The sequence below is a fragment of the Grampus griseus genome, assembly GCF_964374135.1.
Source record: "Grampus griseus genome assembly, chromosome: 16".
Classification (NCBI taxonomy): Eukaryota; Metazoa; Chordata; class Mammalia; order Artiodactyla; family Delphinidae; genus Grampus; species Grampus griseus.
The window spans coordinates 25,818,438-25,838,791 of NC_139010.1; the positions used below are offsets into that span (position 1 = coordinate 25,818,438).

At 52.2% G+C, this 20,354-nt stretch overlaps 1 protein-coding gene across 1 annotated transcript in view; it reads left to right on the forward strand.

The window, feature by feature from the left end:
• The window catches only part of LOC309834716 (cadherin-23), a gene marked incomplete at both ends in the record, with an annotated part of 313,077 nt that overhangs the window by 156,153 nt on the left and 136,570 nt on the right, over positions 1–20,354 (forward strand). Inside the window, 2 exons of the mRNA XM_082673735.1 lie at positions 15,102–15,214; positions 16,897–17,103. Coding sequence (XP_082529861.1) covers positions 15,102–15,214; positions 16,897–17,103 — 320 coding nt within the window. The remainder of the gene's footprint in view (positions 1–15,101; positions 15,215–16,896; positions 17,104–20,354) is intronic.

A 20,354-nucleotide genomic window follows, 5' to 3' on the forward strand; every position in this document is an offset into this window, starting at 1 on the left:
TTTCAGTGATCTCGGAGGCTGGGTCTCTGGGGAGCAAGGGTTAACACCTCTCACCCTAACATCAACCTCAGAAATGGCCCCCAACTCGCATATGGCCCGTCTTGGGTGACATTAAGGAATCATCGGCTTTGTTTCATGTGATAGTGGCGTGTCTGTCCACATTGAAGTCCTCATCAGAGACATATACAGTATTTAAGAATGAACTGGAATTGGCTCTAATAACGCCAGTGCCGGGGGGAGGGGTGAGTTTAAAAGAAGGAAAATTGGCAAAATGTTGATAATTGTTGACTCTGGGTGATGGGTACACAGGGCTTCGTTGTGCTCTTCTCTCTGCATTGTTTATCTCTGAAATTTTCCATAGTAGAAAGGTTTTTTTATTTTTTTAAGTATGGTCCCAAAACTGCTAAGGAACCCACCCCTGGTCTGGGATCCACATCTGTGTCCTGGACGGGTGCCCAGACTTGAGCCAGACTTGAGGTTGACCCGTCTGGTGCCAGCTCTGCCTCTAACTTGCTGTGTGATGTTAGCCAAGTCACTCACCATCTCTGACCCTCAGTTCCACAGGGGGAGAAGAAGTTTGGACCTGGTGGGCGCTAAGCATCTTCCATCTCTGACGCTGGACACATCTACCTTTCATGCTCAGAGAGCCCACCGGAGGGCAGTGGGTTTCCCATACCACTCCTCAAGAGAGCCTTTGCGAAAAGGATTCCGTAGCCAAATAAGTTGGAAAGACACCGCATCACAACATCCTTGTCCTGGCACGTTACAAGCCACGTTAGCCCGTTAAAGGCTCTAACAAGTCCTGCAGCGAAGGTGCCTATTCAGCATTTCCCAAATGTATTTGACCACAGAACTTTTAAAAAGTTGGCCTTTCCTATACCCCAGGCATCAGAGTTCCCGGGGACACCCTCTGGGAAACCCCAACCTTCCAGTTTTCACGATGGGGGCTCCTGCCCTGAAGGATGAATTTGCCATTTTTTCATGATGATTTTGACTTATATTCAGCAGAACACAATATTTGTTTTCCACATTGTCAAGTGGGTTTTGTACTTAAGTAAATCTGTCGTTTTCCCCCCTGCCCCCCTCATCATTCCCTGATCAGAAACATCTGCTTTGATGTCACATTCTGAGTCACTGACCAGATGCTGGAAAACCCTCCGACATCAGGAAACTGGGCCTGGCACCATCTGGAGCTTTCCTGGTGGGGCCTTCTAGAAGCAGTGATTCTAGGGAGGAGTAGGAGAGAAAACACAGGCTTTGCCATCAAATGCTGTAGGTTCAAATTTCAGCTCAACCACTTACCAGCCATGTGACTTGGGACAAATTATTTTTACCTCTCACCTCAGTTTAGTAATCGATGAGGATTAAGCTGCAAAGGATGTGTCGAGGGCTGAGTTTCCTTCCTTCTCCAAAAGAATTTGTAACAACTAACATTTACTGAGCACTTACTGTGTGCTGAACTAAATAGATGCATTACCTGCTTGCGTCTTCCCGTCAGCTCCATGAGACAACTATTACCCGTCCCCTTTAACAGCCAAGGAAACTAAAACCCAGAGAGGGTAGGTAACTTGCCCACAGTCACACAGCTTATGAGGAATGATGCTGAGATTTTAGCCCTGGTCCTAGGCACTACAACATCTGCCCTTTTCAAAAAGATCTGACCCAGATGAAAAAATATTGATCCTCTGAACACCTTACCTCACCTGCCTGGTCAGCGCTTATTGGTCTTCGGGTAACCCAGGTGGTATGTCAGGCCATGCATCCTTCGCTAAGCGCTCATAGACAACCGTGGACTCCTAAAACTGCAAGAGTCCGTGGGGACTTCCAGGTTCCCTGAATCTCCAGCCCCCAACCCCATCCCTCAGGGCCCCTTTTGGGGGTCATGGAGGTGCCGAGTGTGCTGGACTCCAGCAGAGCGCCCCCATCTGCTTCAGCCAGGGCAGCTAGCTCTGGTTTGGGTTGTTTTATATACTGGGATTCTGGGGAAGATTTTGTCTGATTAAAGGATTGCTACTAAAACAAAGAAATTTGAAAACCGCTGCCATAGAAAAGCCCCCTCTTTTTTAAACAGGAGAGGACCCTGAGGCCCAGAGAGGTAAAGTAACTTGCCCGAGATCACCAGCTATCCTCCTGAACCCAGGCAGACCTCCCTCCTCTCTTCAGGACTCAGGGACCAGACTGAGGGGGGCTTCTCAGCCCTCAGGGAGCCCCTCAAGGTCAGTTGTCTGGGCCGCTTCTGCCAGTTGGTAGCCAGTTTCTATGAAGATAACTGTGTCTGAGGCTGGCTCCCTGAACCTCGTCCGACCACATCTATTTCTGGGCCGCGGAGCCCTGACGGAGCACAATTTGATTCATAAATTACCCAGCTCAAGGTGTGTGTGATGGGCTCTCCTTCCTAGATTTGAAAGTCATTCACTCCGGAACTTGCGGCACTTGGGGCTGAAGGAGGGGCAGCTGTGGGATCAGCATTCAGGGAAGGAAAGTGGCAGGGGAGCTGAGGGGACGTGGGGATTCAGGGAGCATTGCTCTGTGCCAGCTCCGTGCTTGTCGTCTCATTGAATCCTCCCAGCCACCACAGGAGGCACCTCCTATTATTATCATCCCTATCTGGCAGGTGAGGAAACTGAGGCTCATAGAGGTGAGCTCACTTGCCCAAAGTCACATGGGTGGAAGTAGCAGAGCTAGGATTCGAACTCAGCGCTCTCCGATGCCGACATTTTTCCCAGTCACAATGATGGCAAGACAAGGAACTGAACAAGCAGCATTTAGAGGAAGAGGTTAGACCCTGGGAAATAGGATTGGAAGGGAAGGTTCAGGAGTGCCGAACCTCCTCTTCCACCAAGTTCAGTGTGCAGCGACAGCTGGAGTTGCACCCCACCCTGCCCCTCTTCGCCAGTCTTTCTTGTCTAACATCATTCAATTCCAGGCACTGCTTAGTTCCACCTGCCCCAGCCACCAGGTTCACTATCCTTGACACATACCCAGCATAGGCTCAGCACTTTCCAGTTTGTAAAGCATTTTCTGATCCCTTATCCCACTGAACCTCCAAACAGCCAAGTGAATAGGACAGGTATTCTCACCCCCCAATGAGGAAACTGAGGCTCAGAGAGGACCACAAGCCCACAAGCGTGCATCTAGTCAGGTCCTTTATGAGTTCTTCTGTCAGCTTCTTTATATATACGCTTTGTCCTTCCCTCAGGGTGGCCAGTCTTCCCCCTTAGATGGTGGGTTCCCTGGGGGCATTATCCATCACCCACCCCCACCCCGTGCCTCATTAGAGAGGCCTTATAGTGTGGTAGGTGGTCTCTGGTGCCCCACTCCCCAAGAAGCCGCGTCCCCTGGGCCTGCCTTTCCCACGTCTCAGTGCTGGATCCGTGCAGGGGTGCTGGAGGTGGGGGTGATGGCCTCAGCAAGGTGACAGCACATACCCGCCTTCGTGCTTCCTTCTCTTTGGGCATCTGATCACTGTCCTCTTTGTTTTCTTAAGAAAACCCTCCTCCTTCCCCCCTCGCACTCCCGCTTTGGGACAAGGCCTTTCAGATCATCAAATATCAAACGCTTCTTATGCGCAGGCTGAGATGGCTTCATCAGAGCCTGTAAATCTCCCAGAGCCCTGGCGCTCTCTTGAACGCCAAGCCTCAGGTGAATTATGTGGGCCAGTCCGGGGACCCAGTGCACCTCAGCGCCCACTCTTGGCCCAAGGAGGGGCTCCTGCTGAGGCTGGGCATGGGTGTTCTGGGCCCACCTGCCCGGGGTCCTGGAGGTAACCAGCCTCCAGTCAAGTGAGCAAGTCGGCCTTTTTTCCCTTCTCCTCACCTTGTTCTTCTCCTGGCCAGTCTCTGGCCCCCAGAGCCAAGGGAGCACCAGCCCCACCCAGGAGAAACCACGGCAGCTAGGAGGACCATTTGAGACCCAAAAGACCCAGGTTCTAATGCCAGCCTGGTCACTAAGTACCCAGGTGTTCTTGGACACGTCACTTCCCTGACGGAGCCTCAGTTAACTCCTCTGATAGCAGTGCTGGCCTTGCAGGGTGTCTTGAGAATTCAGGGAGCTCAGAATTGCTCTGCCAATGGGCAGAAGCATGCATCGTCCCTATCTCTTGGGGGCAGCCTGGTGTGTGAACTAAGCTTCCAGGCTCTGGAGTTAGGCAGACTTGAATCCTGGTTCTGCCACTTACTGGTAGTGTGACTTTAGGCAAATCACTTAATTTCTCTGTGCCTTGATTTTCTCACCTATAAAATGGGAATAACAATGATGATGATGTTGATGCCACCTGGCATGTGGAGTTGCCATGACGAGTAATTGACCAATACATGGGAAGTGCTCAGAACCCACAGTAAGTGGCCCTGGTTATTGCTCCTTTACTCACTGCCATCACCCAGTCCATGCTCTCATCACCAACAGGGCTTCCTGCCTCCAGGGCCTCCCCACGGCTGTGGACAAAAATCCAAACTACTTCCCCAGCATTCAAGGGTCCTACCTCCTGGCATCAGCCACTCCTGACACCGCTTCATGTGAACTCCGCTTGTCCCATGGCTCCCCACTTTGGAATTGATTGTCCCCTCCAGCCCTTTGCTCAGAATGCCCTCCCCCTCTCCATACTGACCCAAATCCAGCCCTCTAAGGCCTGGCGGAGGATCCCCTGCCCCAGGCGCTGTGAGCTTCCTCACCTAGATCGATGCCACCCGGGTGCAGAGACCTTATCTTTTGCTATTCAGACTCTCCAGTACCTTGCAAACTCCTCTTTGAGTAAATCCCTTCCTTCATCCGGCTGAGGTAGCAGTGACCATGGTGGGAAAGGTCCCCGTCCTCAGGGAGATTAAATTCAGCAAATTATTGTCAGTCATGGTGGTAACCCAGGTAGAGAAAGAATTACTCATTAAAGTGAATCCGTTTCCGACTCAGCCCACATCTAGCACCAACTTAGAACACATAGACACACATCATCAAATATTGGGGGGTTTTTGGTGGTAAATATACATAACATAAAATTTACCACTTTAAAGTGGCATCACATATACTCACAATGTCGTACACCCATCACCACTATCGAGTTCTAGAACTTTGGGGATTACTCTTTAAGGTACTTATATTAATTGTTTTTGCAAGTATAATTCACATAAATCAAAAAGGAAACATTGGGGCTTCCCTGGTGGTGCAGTGGTTGAGAGTCCGCCTGCCGATGCAGGGGACACGGGTTCGTGCCCCAGTCCGGGAAGATCCCACATGCCGCGGAGTGGCTGGGCCCGTGAGCCATGGCCGCTGAGCCTGCGCTTCCGGAGCCTGTGCTCCGCAACGGGAGAGGCCACAACAGTGAGAGGCCCGCGTACCACAAAAAAAAAAAAAAAGGAAACATTGAAATGGCTCTAGAACAATGGTTCTCAACCAGGAATGATTTTGGCCCCCTCAACCCTCACTGCAGGGAACATTTGGCAATGGTCTGAAGATTTATTGGTTGTCACATCTGGGAGAAGGGGTGCTGCTGGTTTCTAGTGGCTAGAGGGTAAGGATGCTGCTAGCCACCCCACAATGCATGGAGCAGTCTCCCACAGGAAAGAATTATCCAGCCCAAATGTCATGGGAAGCTGAGGTTGAGAAACACTGCTCTCACATCACTACTCAGAGATCTTTTTTTTTTTTTTTTTGCGGTACGCGGGCCTCTCACTGTTGTGGCCTCTCCCGTTGCAGAGCACAGGCTCTGGACGCGCAGGCTCAGTAGTCATGGCTCACGGGCCCAGCCGCTCCGCGGCATGTGGGATCTTCCCGGACCGGGGCCCGAACCCGTGTCCCCTGCATTGGCAGGCAGACTCTCAACCACTGCACCACCAGGGAAGCCCCAGAGGTCATTTTTGTTAACATTTTGTCAACATTTCATTCCTTTTTCTATATATGTATATTTTTTAAGCAACAACAAAAAATGTGTCTTACGGAACTATGCTATTTTATGACTCCTTTGGGGGGAAAATGTCAAACATGTATCTTTCAAGTCACAAACTTCTCCTTGCAGCATTATTTTTAGTGGATGACCGAATTTCATATCATAACGTAATTAATCCCTATTGTTGGACATTGAGGTTGTTCCCAGTTTTCCTCAGTAAACAGCACCACGGTGAAAATCCTGGGAGCTGCACCTGTGGGCACATCCATGCTTATTCCCTTTGGAGAAATTTGCCTGGTTACAGAGTAAAGGTTTTTCAGGAAATCAGGAGATTCTGATAGCAGCCCTGGCCCCTGGCAATGTCTTGCTGATCCCCATTGAAGTGTCGTTAGAGGACCAGGGGCCGCCTCTCCCTATAGGTGGGGCGCTGGATGCTGCTGTAGGTGAGGGGGCCTGGCTTGACCCTTAGCAACCCTAGCATAATACGCTTTACTATCCTTGGCTACTCAGGTTAATGTTTCATAACTTGGACCCAGATTAGTCAGAGTCCAGTCTGTGGTCTTATTACGAGAGGTGATCATTTATTGGTGTACTTGAGCTTAATGAAAACTGTCGTTCTGGTGAAACGCCTATAAGACAAGCAGACTGCAATTCCCACCTGCTTGCCGGGGGCTCAAAGATCGTCTTTCCAGGACTGGTCGGTAATAACTGTAATTAACAAGATGCACTCAGCTCAAACAAACGTGTCACTGTGGTAGGGTGGGTGTGATAGTCCCAGGTGGAATTGCTAATTGGCTGACTCCTCCTCATAGCCCTGGTGCAGTTATGGTCTCTGTGATGTGTGACATTATAAGTCACCCTGGTACCATTCTGTCCTGTAACCTTGTACGCTAGCCTCAGCATGGTGCCCTGACACCCGTGCTGCAGCCCGTGCATCGGTCCAAAGCCTTCGTGGAGCACCTACTGTGTATCAGCAGGGGCACTGGGAGAAACCGCTCCCTGCACTCCCAGGGCTTGTATTCCAGTGTGGGGGGACAGGCAGTAAGCAAACACATTAACAGATGAAAAGAGATGTTCAGAAAGTAGAAGTGGCTTGAAGGAAATAAAACAGGATAAGGGAGAAGAGAGTGATGAGGGTGAGAGTAGGATGGTGGGGTGACTAGAGAGGGCTCCTTTGAGGCCCCCTCAAAGGTCGCCACCACCTTTGAGCTGAGACCTGAATGCAGACAAGGCACCCACAGAGATCTGCAGGGTGAGCATTCCAGGCAGCTTCAGGGAAAGCTTTGCAGAGGGGCTAGGCCTAATCTGCCCCCTCCCTGATGGTCCTTAGGAGGGGCGGCAAGCTCTCAGCCTGCAACTCCTTCTCTGATAGAAAGCCAAGGTAACCCACACCGCTGGTTGCCATATGTTGGTCTCAGAGCTGTTCAATGCAGCCCAGCCCAGGTGCCACCCGGGACTTGGCCCCCTTTGTCAGCAGGCAGCTAAGTAACAATTTTTAATTCATAAGATATCTTGCCCAAAGCCCATATCTCAGGCTGACTCCCAATTTTCATTATGCAGTGATACAGTCTGTACCAGTCAGAATTATGTGGCTCCACTGGACAGTGATGGGACTGCAGCCCAGCTTGTCCCACTGGCCTGGGCGGCATACACGGCACACACGTTGCTGTTTAACAACTACCCCTGGGAGGGGGCAGGGGGAATCCAGGGGCCTCTGGGTAGGACAGGAGCTCTTTAGCTTAGTGAGAGCTGAGTTTAACTCCTTGTTACACCCCTTGCTCTGCCCTAGGACCAGTTATTCTCTGTGCCTTAGTTTTTTCATCTGGAAAATGGGGATAATTGTACCTGTCTCATGGGAGCTTTGTGAAAATTGAAATGTATTGGGCTGGCCAAAAAGTTCACTCACGTTTTTTGTAACATCCTATATAAACATACAAAAAAAACCTTTGCACAGCGCCAGGCACAATGCATGGTGGATATTGTGGGGAGGGCCCCTCCTGACTCATTCTGGATAAGATGGGCCATAGTTGGGGCTAACCTGGTCCAATTCTTGTATTCAGAAAACAGGCATAGCAGGGAAAGAAGGGATGGGAACCAAGACAGGCACCACTGCAGGTGCTTCACATACATGATCACGCCTGATCCTCACACAGTCCCGTGAGGTGGGAGCTGTTATCCACACTTTACAGATGAGGGGTTTGGCTCAAAGGAATTCACAGTTTGCAAGAGGTCTCACAGCGGCTAACTGGCAGATCTGTTGTTGGTGCTTAGGTCTTTTCTGCATCCTTCGAGTTCACGCACAGTAGGCAGTCTTCACTAGGGTGCTGATGTAACAGACTCCAGGCAGAGACTACGGCTGAAAGAGGGAGCACCAGGGGGAAGGGGGTACATATCCCAGTTCTGCTCACTTCTCTGGGGAGGATCCCTGGCCCTGGCCCTGGGGAGGGCCGGGTAAGCGAGTCAGAGGCCAGGTGAGGGATCAGGGTCCCACTAGTCCTCTCATCCATTCAGCAACTAGCATTTGAGTGGAACGTTACTTGGGCCCAGAAGACCAACTAGATCATGAGCTCCTCATAAGCATGGCTTTTTTTTCTTCTTTTCTCAACCGCATGGCCCAGCATGGCCAGACCCAGAGTATGCCCACACCTAGTGTGTGCTCATTGACCCTTCCTAACCCTACGGGGGGCCAAGAACCTTCAGGCCATCCAACAGATAGGGAATGAGCATTGTTCTGGGTACCATGGGGACGGACGCATGACACCCTAGCCCTTACCCTTGAGGCGACACTGGGTCTCTGGATGTGAGAAACAGGGAGGTCCCACAGCACAGGGCTATTCTGAGGGTGCCAGCCCAGCTCTGGGGCTCAGTGGAGTGAGAGAGGCCGCAACCTCCAGGACTGGCTTCCTGAGGCTGGTGACATTGGTAATGGACCTTAAGAACAGACAGAACCAAGGTGGGAGCCATGGGTTTTCCTTTAACTTGGGGGCAGCAAGAGTGGGTTGCTGTCAGCCCAGCGGAGCAGACAAAGCAATTGAAAGTCATCAGGGTGTGTTCCCACACGCACCATCAGCCACTCACTAAACTGCTTTTCGCCCAGACGCAGCTCTGCAATGGGTCAAGATGCTGCCGGGCGAGATAACAAGGGGACAAGGTGTGGGAGTGATGAGATTTGGCAGGGGCCGGGAGGAGGGGCGCCTGGGGAAGGAGAGAGCCTGCTAGCCTTGAAGGAAGGAGGAGGTGGGAGGGTGAGCCCTCAAGGCCCAAAGAGAGCCACCCGCCTTGTCTCCGAGTCTGACCGTCTACCCTTACCTTCACACCCTCCAAATCTAGTTTCCCTCTCCCTCTGCCTTTGACCATCTATGAAACAGAAGCCCTTTGCTTGACTCTGCTGCGCCCTCTAGCCGCCACTCAGCCTCTCTCCCTGTTTATTACACCAAACTCCCGGCAGCAGCGCCTGTACTAACAGTCCCCAGGGCCCCCCTCAGCCACTGTATCTCACAGTCTGACCTCCAGGGGCATCTGAAGATCCAAATGGGGGACCTTAGCCACATCTTCCTTATCCTGAGCCTCTCTCGGCACGGTTTGACCCTGTCAACCATCTCTTTCTCAGAACTTCCCCTTCGCCCGCCTCTGGGCACCTGGCTCTATACTGGTTTCCCATCTGCCTCTCTGACCACTGCCTTTCTTTCTTTTCTTTTTTTTTTTTTGCGGCACGCGGACCTCTCACTGTTGTGGCCTCTCCCGTTGTGGAGCACAGGCTCCGGACGCGCAGGCTCAGTGGCCATGGCTCACGGGCCCAGCCGCTCCGTGGCATGTGGGATCTTCCCGGACCGGGGCACGAACCCGTGTCCCCTGCATCGGCAGGCTGACTCTCAACCACTGCGCCACCAGGGAAGCCCAGCCACTGCTCTTCTATCTACATTTTCCTGTGCATCCTCACTGGAGCCATAGGTCTGCCCTAAAGGCCGGCTTGCCAGTGCCTTATCTATGTCACCACCTTTGTGCTGACAGCCCCTGTCTTCCCACTCGAGTCCCCATCCACCCCTCCCCTCCAGCTCTTGGAGGACATCGCCACGTGGACATTCTGCTGCTACATAAAACTCTATCATTTTATGAGGAATTTACCTAGAACTTTTCAGAACGTAGAGTTTTTAACTGGGGCTCCCCCTTGAGAAAAAAGCAAATTATTTGCCACCTCATTCTATGAAGGATGACAGTCTCTTATTTGTCTCGCCCTATTCCTTGTCCCTTAGCACCGGGCCAGGTACAGAGTGGGTGCAAACCTGTGTGTAGGGCAAACACCTGCAGGGAGAAAAAGAGAGGCGTAAATCTCACTCCAGGCCAGCCACTCACCAGCTGTGTGACCTTGAACAAGTTATTTAACTTCTCTGAGCCTGCTTCCTCACATGTAACACAGGGTGTCTTCTTCTAAAGTTATTGTGAAGACTGAGTAATATAATTGTGCAAACATCTTAGCTCAGTGCCTGGCACAGGGAAAAGTGTTCAACAAACTGTAGCTACTATTTTTTTAATAAACAGGGGAAGAGGGCTGTGACTTCCCTTCAGCAGCCTTTTGTGCTATTGCAGACTTCATTCACATCTTCTCAACCTCCCTCTTGCAAATATGAAGAGGTCTCGATGCCTGAAGCTCCTGGCGGATGTGGCTGTCCCATAAGAGAACCAGCAGAGCTAGGAATGACCTGCTTCTTCCCTTGTGTGAACGCTTTAAGTCACCAGTTCCCAGAAGTCTTAGGGTGCTCAAGGTGCAGCCTCACTCCCTGCAAGGACCCCTCCCCTGCCAGGTACATCCCCTAGGACAGCACCTGTCGACCCAGGGAAAGCAGCTGCCCTTCTGCTCAGCAGTGCGGGCTGAACAGGTGAAAGGCATCCCCCAGTGAGGCACCCCCAGTCCCCTGGTCCCCATGGGACTTGGATAAAGAGTGTCTGGGAGACCAGAGGGCTGACAGGGTGGTATCAGTTTCCAGGATAGCGGAGAAACTTATGTGTATGGTTTCCAAGCCCACGGCCCCCCGGGGGAGGGCGGATGGTGGGAGAGGGGTGATAAAGGAGGGAAGCAAGGAAGTGGTGACCCACCCCGAGGCCGGAACCCTGGGTGCGATGCCCTGTGGACCTGAGGGTTTTGTTCTCAGCCTTGGCCTCAGGGCTGCCACCTTGTACATCTGGGCCCTTGGTTGTGAGGCTCTCCTGGCAAGAGGATGGGTTGGCTTAGTGCTCCCGCTGGGCGAAAGCTCTAGGCACAGGCTCCTGGGGTGGGGGTGGGTGGAGGAGACGGTCCATGGTGCTGTCTTGGTGCAGGACAGGCGGCCAACATTTATTGAGAGGTTCCTCTGTGCCAGACACTGTATTAACTCATTTAATCCTCACAGCAACACTCTGGGGTGGGTACTATTATCACTCCCATTTTATCGACGAGGAAACTGAGGCCCAGATATGTAACTTGACCAAGGTGACCCAGCTAGCTAGTAGCAGAGCCATGATTGGAACTCAGGGCATAACTGCTTCTCTGTTCCACGTTGCTTTCCTTCAGGGGCCTTAGCTTAGCAAGTTCTTATACACTCAATAGTGTGATTTTATTCTGAATGAAGATCTTCCGTGTGAGGCTGAAGACATGAACCTTGCCTGCTTTTCTCTGCTGATTCTCTAGCATTTTGCACAAAGTAGGTGCTTGATATGAACTGGAATGAATGAGTGATCTGATCAGTCAATCGGTCTTTGAATGAGACCTGCCCTGCTTGGGGCACAGGGCTCACCTCCTGTCCCTGCCCAAGCCAGCATCCCAGTGAGTGCTCGTGTTGCCATGGTGACAGCAGGAATATCAGAGGCAGTGACTCACTTAGATGGCCTTGTCAGCTCCCTGGGTGTAACCCTTTCTGACTGTTGGTCTTGGCAGTTAGTCACTCGTACTTTGCAGGAGGCTGAGAGGTGAACTCTCCACACAGATGTGTGAAAAAGAATGTGTTTGTGTGTGTGTGTGTGTGTGTGTGTGCGCACGTGCACGTGTGTGTGTTTTGGGGGAAGCGTCCTTGAGTTTGAATTTGTACCAGTTGAGGGGTATTTGCCTACAGGTTGGTTGGAGAAGGTGCCGAGGCTGGGAGAGGGGTATTTTATGTGCTGGGGACAGACTCGGAGTTGGGGATGGGCAGTGTGGCCATGAGTAGGGCAAAGGTGATGAGTGCGGGACCCAACTGAGTTTGCCAGGGGTGATAACCTTATTTTCCCAACTGAAAACCACAGCACATCGTTCGACAAGAGGCTTCTGGTTTGCGAATGATTTATAGGAAAAAACTGGCAAAGATAAAAGTTGAATCACATGTAAACATTGATAGCTTCCTTTATTGGGAAGAATAAATTTATACGAAACTCTGGAATGATGGGATGCCGGACAGGGGTGCTGAGGAGGCGGGGCCCATGCCTGTGTGTGTGGTGGGGAAGAGGGTGTGAGAGGCAAGCGGCTGGAGGTCTTGCCTCAGGGCAGCCCTGCAGCTCAGCATTTAGGGGCCCCGAGGACCCAGCCCCTAAAGCACCCTGCGCTGTCCATGCTTCAGCCATCTCAGCACTGATCACCCTGTCACGGGAATACCTGGTTGAGGGCGACATCCTCCACCGGAAGGTGTCCCAGGTACACTGTAGGAGCTCAATAATTGTTTGCTGCGTGGATTAGCTAATGATGAGCGGATGAAAGCACATGTCCTCTTGTTTCCCCAGCAGCAGAATTCCTAGCTAAAAAAACTCCTCTATATTCATGCATGTATGTGCCTCCGTGCGATTCTTTCCTCCCCACTCACAAAGGCAGCTGTACAAAAGCCCGCAGGAGGGTACCCAGGCCGCAGGACACAGGCTTAGGCAAAGTGGAGGCTGGAGTGACGTCCGCTCCCTGGCCTGGCCCAGGTCAGAGTCTCCAAAGCCCACACTCTGAGAGTGACGTGAGACCCGGCCGGGCTCTGCTGTCAGCGGCCATGTCTCCCCTGCGTCAGAGAAGCTCTGCAGTGGGCTGGGAGTGGGCCACCTTGCCGGCCAGCACAGAGGGGCTGAGAACAGCCCCTGCCTCAGAGTCTAAAGCTAGAGAAGGATGTTGTCTCCCCTCTACTTTTGCCCTAGTTAATCCAAGAGAGGATATGAGCCTGTGTGCGGATCCCTTTAGAGCCGGGGAAGGGGCGGAGCAGGGAGATACAGCAGCTTCCATGGGCGATCCTGGTGTCCACCTTGTGTGTTGGAGGCTTGGATGTTAGTTCCCACCTATGGAATCCGTGCCCATCACCCCCTTCCCCAATCCCGCCTGTCTTCCAGGGTCCAGCTCAAACAACATTTATCAAGTACTTATTTTGTGCCGGGAACTGTTCGAAGCCTGTACATGTGTATATATTTTTTCTCATTCATTTAATTCTCATAACCCTATGAGATAGATCCATTATTATCCTCATTTCACAAATGAAGAGACCAGGATGCAAAGTGGTTAGATAAGTTGCCCAAGGTCACACAGCTAGACAGTGGTGTAAGGAATTAATGTCACCTCCTCCATGAAGCTTTACTTCTTTGAGCCTTCCTGTGTGTGAACAGCCTCTCCCTGCTGTGAACTGAGATGCTGATTCTTGTGGGTGTCAGAGCTCCCTTACGAGGCTGTAAGTGCTTCAGCGTCAGAAATCCTGGCAGGGTGATCTCTGCGTCCCCCACAGCGCCAAGCACAGGGCCTGGCCATAGGACAACCCGTCCAGGGGACCGCTGAATATGTGAATGAATGGCAGTGAGCGAGCGAGTGTTTGAAGGGACCAACACACTGGTTAATGCGGAGGAGAGGGGAGTGGAATTGAGGGTTTCCCAGTGAACTCACATCCTGATGAGAAGGGCACAAGGGCAAGTATGGGGGCCCAGGTGGGCCGGAACCAGCCATCCTTCAGGAACATGCTTGCCACTGTGTCCCCAGCATTGTCCAGGTACCTTGAGGAACGGTCGTGAAAGCCCCCCATCTTTTAGGCTGGGTGAAATGAGCACATTAACACAGAGGAAGCAACTGGAGAACAAACAGAGCAGGAACTACTGCCTGTAGGGCCGGAGGGGTAAGTGAGAGAGCTTAGGACCATCTTCCCGGAGCAGGAGGAGGAGGGGCTGGCCCTGGGTGGGAGGAAGACAGGAGGCAGGAATGGATCTGGGGAACCTGCGGAAGCCACTGTGAGGGCCAGGTACCTGTGGGGCAGCATAAGACAAAGCTGGTGGGTGAGAGAGGGGTGGAGTGCCTTTGAGCCAGCGCCGTGTGTGTGAGTTTTGCCGTACTTTAAATACATAGTTTAAATTTTAATAAATACTTAAATGCTTCTAAAACTGAATTTTGTTTTTAACTTATATTTATCATGAAAGGAAACTTTATATCACCGCCATATAGAAAAGTAGAGTAAAGTAGAATAGACTAGAAAGAACAGAATAGAATAGGAAATGACCGTAAAAATAAGCACAAGGGGAACAAAACAAGGCTACTGCCGTAGTCCACTGCGGCTGCCATAACAAAATACCACAGACCAGGTGGGTTATACACAGTAGAAATCTATTTCTCGCAGTTCTGGAGGCTGGAAGTCCGAGATCAGGGTGTCAGCACGGTCGGGTGACGGCCCTCCTCCTGGTTCAGGTGGTGCCTTTTTGCTGAATCCTCATATGGTGGAAGGGGCAAGGGAGCTCTGCGGGGTCTCTTTTATAAGAGAAGAATCCCATTCAGGACGGGTTCACCCTCATGACCTAAGCCCAAAAGCCCCACCTGCTAATGCCATCACCTTTGGAGGTTAGGATTTCACCATGTGAATTCTGGGGCGGCACAGATATTCAGACATAGCAGTCACTGAGTCCTCACTGGGTACTGCTCCCTTTGAAAGGCTCTGGCCTGAAGCCTGCTCTCTCTCTGTTAAGAAGGAAAAGAAGCAAGTGTTAGACAGGCTGTTAAAGACATATAAGCACCAAACCAAGACTTTCTCCTTGCCTCAGTCAGAGAGCCTTGAGGAAGACTGAATGGGCATAATGTTCTCATCCTGTGATTCGGGGCCATCTGCTGCCTGGGCTATGTGCTCCTTTGTACCCCAGAGTTCTCTGCACTACTCCTGGAACCAGCACTCATTTTAAGTTACTGATTAGTCCTTAATGTCCAGAGAGGAGCCCTGGCCCCAGCCCCCTGTCCACCTGCCTGGGGCCCCAGTCACACCCTGAATTCTCCCTCTTGCAGGAAATACCAACAGCATCTTTGCCCTGGATTACATCAGCGGGGCGCTGACCTTGAACGGCGTGCTGGACCGGGAGAACCCCCTGTACAGCCATGGCTTCATCCTGACTGTGAAGGTGAGAGTGGGTGCTGGGCACCTCCATCATGGGTAGAGGGGATGCCCACGCTGTGGGGCCAGCCTCCAGCGGTGCCCAGGCGGAGGGTCCAGGAGGCGGGTCACTTCTGTTCCCTTACCCTGCACTGGTTCCCGGGGCTTGTGCCCAGGGCCCCCGTCAGGAAGGGCCAACGCTCTTCACATGTGGGCCTCGTCAGGGGCCCTCTGCTGGGCGTTTCTCAGCCCTTATCAACAACTGCAGAGGACTGCAACTTTCATCCCCATTTCAGGGTGAGGAGGCACAAGTGGTCCTCTCTGTTATCCCATGACTTCAAGTTCTAATATAGCCAACTCAGATTCTTAGGTTTACCTCATTTCTGGGGTTTTTCTCCCATTTCTAATTCTTGTGGCTTCCCTGGGGCTATTACCTGGTTAAGAAACAGCAATGCAGCGGGCAGGGGGCAGAGCTGTGGTGGTCCCCACCCCGGAAAGTGTGATGGAGCCATGGCCCCCTGCCCCCTGCAGCCCCTGGCCACTCATGATTGGTTTTAATTAAAATCAATAACTTGCTGAGGCATTCCCTGGGAAACCCGTTTAGGGTACAGACGCTGCCTGGGCCACAGGGATCCTCCCCAGCCCCAGCCTTCGATTGAGAGGAGGGGATGGTACAAAGACTGAGGAGAGGGCCTCTGGGAAGGAGGCCCTTCCGTTGGTATGGGAAGGATGGTGCAGCCTGGCCCTTCGTTGCTCTCCTTGACCTTGAGAAGGCCTGTGACAGCGATGGATTGATTAGCCCTGACTCGCCCACTGCCTCTGTCCTCTCTACCCAGATGTGCACATGTGGGCCAGCGGGGGAGGGCAAGCTAACACGGCCTTTCCCCCATCCGGAGCCAAGCCCGAGGCCCCCTCCCAGCCTCCCCTTCTGTCTCTGCTCCCTTCCTACGGAGGCAGGCAGCTCCAATGGAGAGAGCCGCTCCCTAGTCCCAGCACCAACTCACTGTGCAACCCTGAGTTCAGCTTTTCCATCTTTATATAAAATATAAGGATGAGTTCCCACACTTGGCTGTGAATGCAAATCCCCTGGGGAGCTGGTAAAAGATACCTAGTCCTGGGCCTCTTGCCCAGAGATTCTGGTTCAAAAGGTTGGGGTGGGACTGGGAAATGGGTATTTTGCGGCCCAAGGACTCTGGCCCAGAGACTGGGTGCCCAGGTGTCTGAGTCCATCTATTTCTGAGTCCAACCCAGACCTTCACGGTGCCTAGCACAGTGTTCAGTCCATAGCAGATGCTGAATTAATTCTTGATTATCTGCTAGCACAGATGTTCTTGGCCTCAGTTTCATCATTTGCCAAATGAATGAAGACTCTCCCTTTGCCCCTAGATGAACCCCTAAATCTATCTTGTCTTCCCCACCCCACCTCATCCCCTTGGTTCTAGAATCCCACTGCCTGAGTTTGGTACTTTGTCTGTGTGTCCTTGTACAAGTTACTTAACCTCTCTGAGCTTCAGTTTCCCCATTGGTAATGGAGATCAGTAAAACGGGGATGCTAATGATAGAATCTTCCACCTGGGATTATGGTGAGGATCAGATGGGATAATTCACATAAAGCACAGTGCCCAGCATTGAGAAAGCCCTGGTAAATGATGACTTTTATTGTGACTATGGCCACCTTCATCCCTGGGGTGTTTATTCCTCTATCTGCAGGGCACAGAGCTGAATGATGACCGCACCCCATCTGATGCCACAGTGACCACAACCTTCAACATCCTGGTGATTGACATCAATGACAATGCCCCAGAGTTCAACAGCTCCGAGTACAGCGTGGCCATCACTGAGCTGGCACAGGTCGGCTTTGCCCTCCCCCTCTTTATCCAGGTGGTGGACAAGGACGAGGTGAGTCCCAGAACGCATGCCCGTCCAGCCCAGCACCCGGCCCGGGCTGTGCAACCCTGGAAGGGATGCCAGGGGTCACTGGGCTCCCAGGTCCCCATCTATAACATAGAAACAAACATTGCTGCAGCCTCCCCTGCTACGTTCTGAGGATAAATAAGGCTGCAAAAATTCGTAGTCTCTAAACTTTTGGACCAACCCCCCTACACCCTGTAAAAAATGTTTGCGCACACACCTCCAATGTATAGTTCTATGTTTAGAAATGTATATACATGATCATCATACTGACCTAGTATGTACATTTTAAAACATACACACAAAAAATAGGAAATTTAAAAGGTAGAGGCTCTTGTATGAGTGACTTTGGAAAAGTCTTATTGCTGCTTTTGGGGTAATACTGACCCTGCCTTTTCTTTGCAAGGAGTGTAAGTGCCTTCCAGAGGACCCCAGGCCATAAAGAGACTCCAGAGGGTTCAGGACACCTGCATCCCCTTGCCCAAGGGCCAGCCAATCTTAAGAGGGATGGACATGGGCCACGAGTGGGAGAGAGCTCAAGAGGGACAGGAGGGAGGAGGCTCCGGCACGGCTGCAGCTCCCGTGAGCCTAGCTATGCCCTGTGTCACTAGGCCAAGGACCGGGCCTGGATGGGGCAGCTTCCATCCCTTCAGGACCCTCTCAGCCTGCCTCCAACCCGCCCCTCCCCTCGCCCTACCTCCCTTGCCCGTCAGCAGTCACAACCTTAATAGGATTTCTATTTATTACCGCTGCTTCCCTGGCCCACTCTGCTCAGGAATTCCATTAGGTTTTCCCGCCTGGGGTGTTCTCTGCAATTACTCCTCACACGTGGCTGTACTGGCCTTGCTCCAGGCCCGGTTCCTCTTCACTTCCTGGCCCCTCTCCTGTCTCCTGTCAGCTTCTCTCAACTGGACACAGTCCCCCCAAGGACTCAGGTTCACAAGGGCAAGTTGGCCTGGGTGTGTGTGTGTGTGTGTATGTGTGTGTGTGTGTGTGTGTGTGTACGTGCACAGTCACATTTCTGTTCATGTGTGTACACATATGTGCGTGCACACGTGCCTCCGTCTCCTGCTAAGTCTTTCCATACCTACCTGTCTGAGATAATTGAAGTATGTACTGAGCATCTACTGGTTTTTTTTAATTTATTTTTTATTTATTTATTTTTTTGGCTGCGTTGGGTCTTTGTTGCTGCGTGAGGGCTTTCTCTAGTTGTGGCGAGCGGGGGCTACTTTTCGTTGTGGTGCGTGGGCTTCTCATTGCGGTGGCTTCTCTTGTTGTGGAGCACGGGCTCTAGGCGTGCAGGCTCAGTAGTTGTGGCACGTGGGCTCAGTTGTGGCTCACGGGGTTTAGGCGCGTGGGCTTCAGTAGTTGTGGCGCACGGGTTTAGTTGCTCCGCATGTGGGATCTTCCCAGACCAGGGATCAAACCCGTGTCCCCTGCATTGGCAGGTGGATTCTTAACCACTGTGCCACCAGGGAAGTCCGCATCTGCTGTTTACAAGCAGCTATATCTGGCCACTTCAGGGAGTCCAGGAAGTGGAATCCGTGGTCCCTGCCCCATGGGGCCAAATGTGTTTATGCAAATGTAATATGTAATTTTAAAACATATACAATAATGTAGAAAGTTTAAAAGGTGGAGACAAACAAATATAAAAACAGATTCTAACATTTTCTCACACTCCAGTGGATCATCTTGTATCCCCTGGGAGTGCAGGTCCCCCTTTGGAGACCGCTGTGTGAATGAGAACCTCAGAAGAAAATCCCATTCTAGGTTTCAGGCTGATAATAATGCCCAAGGGAAGAGAGACACTAGAAGCAGCGTGGGTCCAGGGTCCGGTGACTATAGGCAGTGAGGCTCCAGAGCTCAGCTGAGGAAGGGGGAAGTAGGGGCTGGGAGGATCGGGAAAGACTCTATGGTGAGAGGGGGACTAGGGCTGAGCCTTGGGGTATAAATCAGATGGTGAAAGGGTCCTCAGGAGGGGTGGGGGGGGCCAGGCTGTGGCCCACAGGGAGGACCGGAGGGAGAAACCTGTAAGTACATGGAGGGAACAGGCAGTAACCCGTGCAACTGATCAGGGATTGTGCAGTGGGCTGCTGGCAAGGTGGGCTGGGACATAGGCCTCGGGGGGCCTTGAATGCCGAGCCAAGGAATCAGCCGAGGCCTGTGTTCAAGGCCAGCCTTGCCATTTATTAGCTCTGTGACCTTGGGTGAGTCACTGGCCCTTTCTAAGCCTCACTTTGCTCATCTGTGTAAAACAGAAATAAAAAGACAATGTATAAGTCAGTCTCTATCGCAGGAGCAAGTTAACCGTGAAAGAGCAGTTTATCTCTCACTGGGACTACTTGTCCGGCAAGGGTGGGCAGGGAGACCCTCCTCTGTGTGGTCACGCAGGTGCACACTCTGCAGGATCGTGGTTGCTGCAGGAAGCAGGGGGCAGCTAAAGGCTTAAGCACCAGCTCTTCTACGCTTCATCCCAGAAGTGTGACTTCTACTCAGGGCCCATCAGCCAGAACTAGTTAGGTGCCCCCACCTCACTGCCTGAAGGCTGGGGAATGTGGGGAAGCAGTTAAATAGTTGTCTCTGCCACAAAGGGTATCAACAAGGTGTGTGGAGAGGAGAAGAGCCGATGATACGCGTATAGGACTTAGCATGGTGCCTGCCACACACAGATGTTAACCAGATGGGTCCAGGGACATCGCCACCGGCAGGGCCAGAGCTCCCAGGGCCCTGCCTCTTGTTGAGGGATCTCAAGGTTACTCTGACCTCTTGGGTCTTACCTCAGGCTCCCTTTTGCGGGAAGCCTGTCTGAAGCATCTGCAGGAATGCTGAGGGGCGTCTGGATCCAGCCCGCCCTAGTGACCCCTCCCCGCTCAGACACAGCCATCAGCACGCCCACTGTGAACAGGATGCCCAACACCACCAGGGACCACTCTGTTGCTTTCCCCTGGGATTTGGCCAGTGTCTCTGACGGTAGAGGACTGGCCTCCTTCCCACAGGGTCCCACTTCTCCAGGGCACAGTGAGGTGCAGAGAGAGGAGGAGAGGCAGCCCAGACTATCCCACCCTAAGGTCACCTGGACCATCTTCCTGTCTCCCCATAGGGCAGCACCCAAACCACCCCAGATGTGGTCCTGGGCTGGTTCCTAAATAAGAGAGAGAGAGAGAAATTGCTTTCTCAGTTGCCCTGTTCTTTTGCATCTCCCATCTCTTCTCCACTCTCCAAAACTCTGGAGGGCTTCAGATCTGGCCAGGGAAATG